General features: G+C 30.3%; 2 protein-coding genes across 2 annotated transcripts; both read right to left on the bottom strand.

Moving 5' to 3' along the window:
• Positions 1 to 309: 309 nt before the first annotated feature.
• Positions 310 to 2026, bottom strand: LOC108580374 (putative deoxyribonuclease TATDN1). The gene is made up of 5 exons (XM_017944109.1): positions 1952 to 2026; positions 1617 to 1796; positions 765 to 1158; positions 501 to 704; positions 310 to 415 (listed from the first exon to the last, which is right to left on the bottom strand). Exons 1-5 carry the CDS (start codon positions 1989 to 1991, stop codon positions 310 to 312), a joined length of 924 nt encoding a protein of 307 aa, XP_017799598.1. The 5' UTR covers positions 1992 to 2026.
• Positions 2027 to 2504: 478 nt separating this feature from the next.
• LOC108580347 (dolichyl-diphosphooligosaccharide--protein glycosyltransferase subunit 1) lies at positions 2505 to 4405 on the bottom strand. Its single transcript, XM_017944079.1, has one exon. It carries the CDS (start codon positions 4329 to 4331, stop codon positions 2505 to 2507), a length of 1827 nt encoding a protein of 608 aa, XP_017799568.1. The 5' UTR covers positions 4332 to 4405.
• Positions 4406 to 5326: the final 921 nt, after the last annotated feature.

Genomic DNA, 5326 nt, shown 5'->3' with positions numbered 1-5326 from the left:
TAATTATAATAGCGCTAATAGTGCAACTAATGGCGATGATTATGGTGACAATGATAATTTTAACAAAAAAGTATTAAAGTTTTATATGGAAAGAAATCGGTGGAATGTGACACCTGTCACATCCATACAACTATGCACGTAAAAATGAGTCTTTTCATTTCCTTCCTTTTTAGAAATGAATTTAGTAGAAATTATTTTTCTTCTTTGCATTACATAGTTTCACAGCTTTCTTCCTTGATTACATATGTGAGTGTGCAATGCTAAAACGCACACTGATTACAAAGTAGTATCTCAGTCTCGATTAATGTGTTAAAGCTCGTGAGGAAAAAAGACTTTCATTGTATTTTTGTATATTTGGTTGCACAAATATTCTTCTTCTTCATCTCTAATTCGCGCCAGTACTTCCAAAATTTGGCTGTAAAAAGAAACAGAATAATTTTAACAAGCATGTAATATAAACATAATTCAATAACTGCAAAATTAACTTGATTAATATTTACACTATAGTGCATGGTTCATTTCTCCCTTTAACCATTCGATCAGGTTGCCAATTTTCTTTTTTAATGGATGGGAAAGTGGTAATAACATCTTTTGCAGAAGCATGAGAAGTCCTTATTTCACACCATGGACAATCAGTTTCAATCATTAATCTGTCTAATGGTATAGTTGTAACAGCAAAAAGATTTTCTTCTGTCTTAAGAGAACTGTAAACGAGATCAAATCAGAATTTCGCATGGTATATGAAGGTGATTTCTTTGACATACCATCCATTAATACCAATATACAATCCCATTTGTAAAATAGAATTAGCTTCTTCTGGATTACCATCAAAGGAGTGCACAACACCAGCTGTTAATATATCTTTATGTTTTCTTAAAATTCTTACAAAATCTTCACTAGCATTGCGGCAATGTAGAAACATTGGTAATTTTAAGGTAGAGCACAAAGATAATTGCATTTCAAAATACTTTTTCTGAACATCTTTTGAGCAAAATTGTAGTCTGTTGTAGTCCAATCCCATTTCACCAATAGCAACAATTTTATCTTTATTCTTTAATGCTAGGTCTGATAATGATTTGAGGTATTCTTCTGGATCACCACAGCTTTCAAATTCATGACAACGTGTTGGATGACAACCAACTGTTGAAAATAATCGTTCTGAAATATATATAATAGTCAATATATGAAGAAACACTATAAAATGGAACATATGATGAGATAATAGGTACCTAGATATTTCCATTGACATGCATTTTGTTGTTCCGGATAGAGAATAGAATCACAGCAACCATTGCATCTCTCTTTCAGCGGTTTCTTCATATGCAATGATTGCATTTCAATCTAATAATAACAAATAAACAATAGTTGTACATAATAATAATGTCTTTACCCTCACAGTTGAAGGCCTGCAAGGTGTATAAAATGTTAATTGTACCAAAATCATTGTTCTTCTTTACAAAACATTAATATCTCTATGAAAAAATAGAACTTGAAAATTATAAACTACAGCTGCCTGTGATAGAGAGATGCGACAGTAACAATGTTTCATTTCTTACACTAACTTGTATCTAATTTGACAAATGCTTTCTTTTAATATTTATATAAAAGCATCTTACCATCTGTTCGTGCTATTTCAAGAGCATGTTCGCTTTCTGCTATATTACCGGCAGTGATTATAATTTTTGAAAGATTATTGTTCCAACTTCGTTCTAAAACTTTATCCAAATCCGGCTGATGTTTTTTTATTCCATAATAAATTCCTTGATACATAGGATCTGTCAAATTGGCCCCGATGTCTATATTAAAATTAACAACGGTAGAATGTATTATTTATTAACTTTATAACCTTTTCCGTAAATATTATAAGAAAAGAAGAAAATACTCTGTTGCTCGTACAAAAATAATGACTATTAAAATGTTAGTACAATCACCAAATAAACAATTTTATTACCTATAAATTTTCTTAAATTATTCATTCTAACTCCGAGCATTAAACCTATTAGTGAAATGACAGTTTTCTCAGACACGGTACTGTCTGAAAGGTTAGCAGGTGTCTTATTTAACCGGTGTTGTATACTGACACTCGAGTTTAGTGGATATTTGACGTTCCATGAAAACCGCAGTTATGCTTTAAGTTCGTTTACTTCTTGCAACCAAATTAATTACAATCACGTATTTTCGAAATTAATATAAATTGCACTAAATTTACTGGATATTATTTTGCATTCTGTAGGTTAAATATATACTTTCACGTACGGTATTGGTACATATACATAATACTTCGAAATACTAGCTTAAAAGGAGCAATTATTATGTTATAATTGAATAAATGCTAAACACAAAATGTACAATTTACATCTATTTATTTATTACAAAATCTTAATTTATTGTAGAGGAAAGGCTTTTTCAACTTATTATTTAAAGATGTTTAACTTATTGTTTAAATTACTTTTATTGAGTCTCTTATTCTCATTCTTCGTAAGAAAGTGTTTATAAGAGTTTTATTACTGTAAAGACTTTACAATAGAATTTATCTTCTCAACACATTCTTCTTTCTTCTTTGTAATAGCTGCTTCTGCTTCTACAAACTGCTGACGTCCTATCTTGCCTGGTACTAGTTTATCTACATACAATGCTTGTTGTTGATTATACAATTCTTTCAAAGTTCTATCATATTTTTGTAATTCTTGAACGCGCTCATATACATCTCCTGATTCTCCTTTCAAACGTTGTGCAATTTCAGCAATGGTACTTGTTGCACTTTTGTATTCTTGGTTAATACCTTTTGCAACAGATAAGAATGCATTAGCTTCTTTATTTGCTTTGAGGTATGCCAATTGGTCATCTAGTTCATTATAAGATGTTACTCTACGATCTTGAGCAGCCAAGATCTTTTCACACTGTCCAGCAATTCTTAATTTACTTTCTGAAACCTCATCTTTATCAATTGAAAAATCAAGTCTCACATATGTTATTACTAGTAAGAATAGTAAATATAATGCTGCAGCTACAAGCAATGGTTCTTGTAACATTAATATACGTGGGAATGTATATTTCAATTTAAAATTCTGAATGTGATTTTCAACTAGATTTTTTTTAGTAACAGAAATTACTGGACGACCAGTAGTATCTAAGTATGTGTAGTGAAGAGAATCTGGCAAACGTGTTGCAGAGTATGGAAGGCTCAGTTCAATATTCTTAGAACCTTCTGGCAAGATAATTTTTACAACCAATTCATCTACCACCATGTCATCAAAAACATGATCTAATAATCTCATTTCTAAAGTATATTGGTCTCCAGAATGGAATAGATACTCATAACTAGGTACATTATAACCAACTATGTATTTAGTTTTCCAACCACCGAAAAGTGGAAACCTTGGGCGAAGATTTAACTCTACTGAGTCTTTTTTAATACGTGTATGTGATGTGGAAATGTTACCAATTTCATCTCTATAGTAAATATCAGATGCAGCTGCTGGTAATATGGTATCGAAGCTTTGAATACTAGCCTGTCCTGATTTTGGCTCTCTGGCAAATTCATAGCGTGAAAATGAGCCTTTTAATAATGCCCCCGTGTGTAATAGATCAATGTGTTCTTCTACTGCTATATTACCCCAATGTGATATTTCAATACTCCTTTCAAGTCTGGTTACAGTGAGGAATTTATTGTTGTTTTCAAAATGTATATTTAATTCTTCATAAGAAAATGAAGAAAGCTTTTCATATGGACCATATGTGATTACTGAATCACTTTGTGAAACAGGTTTAAATTTAGTATAGCTTTCAATATTGCGTGATGGTAAAGATACAGTGGTTGTTTGCTTTGTTATAGTATATGGAGAGTAAAGATAAATATTTCCTATGAATTTTACTAATTGCTTCTCTTTTTGTGTAATCTCCTTAGGATGAGGCACAAGTTCATGTGTTAATATCCATTCAATTTCAACAGCCATAGTTCTTCCAGGAGACAATGGGCCCTTTAGTTCAATTTGATAAAAGGTTTTATCTGGATGTGCATTCATCTTTGCTTCAGTCAATTTTAGCTCAACCCGTACAGGTTCTCTATAAGCTGCTATATAACTTAGACTATTCTTTTGCCCAGGTTCCAGTGAAAAAAAGAAATTTCGAATGTGACGATCCTTACTTCCATTTTCTAATACAAGTCTGGTTGTGATCTTCGTTAATTGAGATTGCAAATCGATATGTTGTTCCACATTTTTAAAACTCAAGTCAGGATCGATAGTATTGGTAGCGACGTAAGATTGGAAATATAATCCAAAAAATAACACGGCATTCCATAATAATGCAATTGAATTACGCTTAGTCATATTTTTCTGTGTAAAAATATCTTCAAGCTCACCGTTTGTTCAACACTTTCAACTAACCGGCAAACGGGTTATAGACAGTACATCATAGACGTGGCGTTTATTTAAGACCACGTATCATATAGATAGGAAACTCGCTCTAAATATTTATGTATATTTTCTACATTTTTTAAACATAATATGTGCAGAAGCACATCTCAATATGATTTAAATAAATATGCATTATAAAATTTATTTTTGCAGTACTAACATTTGAGTCAAACATTAAATTTAATACTGTGTAATAAAAAAAAACTAAAAAGTGAAGTATAAGAAATAGCGATCGATCATAACAAAACGATAAGAAGTTTATAGTAATATTATGCAATGTTTGGAATCACTTGCCACTTTTCATCGATATTAAATCTGCTGCTAATTTTTTATAGATTTGAAGTTTATTTCAATTCTACTTTTATCAATTTGTCTCATATCAATTGATTCGAACGATAAAAAATTCTCAAAGTCGCTGACATTTTTCAGGAAATTTTTGTGTAAATTGCAATGCTCAGTGATTCCAAACTTCTGGCCGGTAGTGTATGTTTTGTACACGTGTAAAGTCGAAAATTCATGCAAAATAAATAATTAAAATTTGAATAAATAATATTAGTATTAAGTATTAATTAGGAGCATTTATGTAAACACAATTTCCTATTTCTGTAAAAGTAAATTATAATTTCGTTTTATATGATATATCTAACCATTCAAATTCAGGTTATACCGACTAGTACAAAGTTATTATGTTTAAAAATTATTATTAACTTTTGAAAAATGTTGTCTCAAATTACGAATAATTCAAGAAAAACACTACATAGACAGTAAGTAATATAAATATATGTGGTATATATTTGTTGAATTTAGTAAATATATAAAAATAATGATTGAAAGTACATAATTTTAATAATAATTTTATTGGACAGTTTAATGTACTATACCAACCGAATATGTACATCACATTTTAA

Source organism: Habropoda laboriosa, unplaced genomic scaffold, assembly GCF_001263275.1.
Source record: "Habropoda laboriosa isolate 0110345459 unplaced genomic scaffold, ASM126327v1 scaffold9, whole genome shotgun sequence".
Taxonomy (NCBI): domain Eukaryota; kingdom Metazoa; phylum Arthropoda; class Insecta; order Hymenoptera; family Apidae; genus Habropoda; species Habropoda laboriosa.
The sequence above is the reverse complement of the archived record's forward strand: the minus strand, read 5'-3'. Positions and strand labels throughout refer to the sequence as shown.

What these genes read in the sequence shown, in the direction of transcription:
- LOC108580347 (XM_017944079.1), bottom strand. Translation starts at nt 4,331, where the DNA reads ATGACTAAGCGTAATTCAATTGCATTATTATGGAATGCCGTGTTATTT.
- LOC108580374 (XM_017944109.1), bottom strand. Translation starts at nt 1,991, where the DNA reads ATGCTCGGAGTTAGAATGAATAATTTAAGAAAATTTATAG. An exon ending in TGAAATAGCACGAACAGATG is followed by an intron (nt 1,159 to 1,616) that starts GTAAGATGCTTT and finishes TATATATTTCAG; the next exon opens with AACGATTATTTTCAACAGTT. An exon ending in TATATTGGTATTAATGGATG is followed by an intron (nt 705 to 764) that starts GTATGTCAAAGA and finishes TCTCGTTTACAG; the next exon opens with TTCTCTTAAGACAGAAGAAA.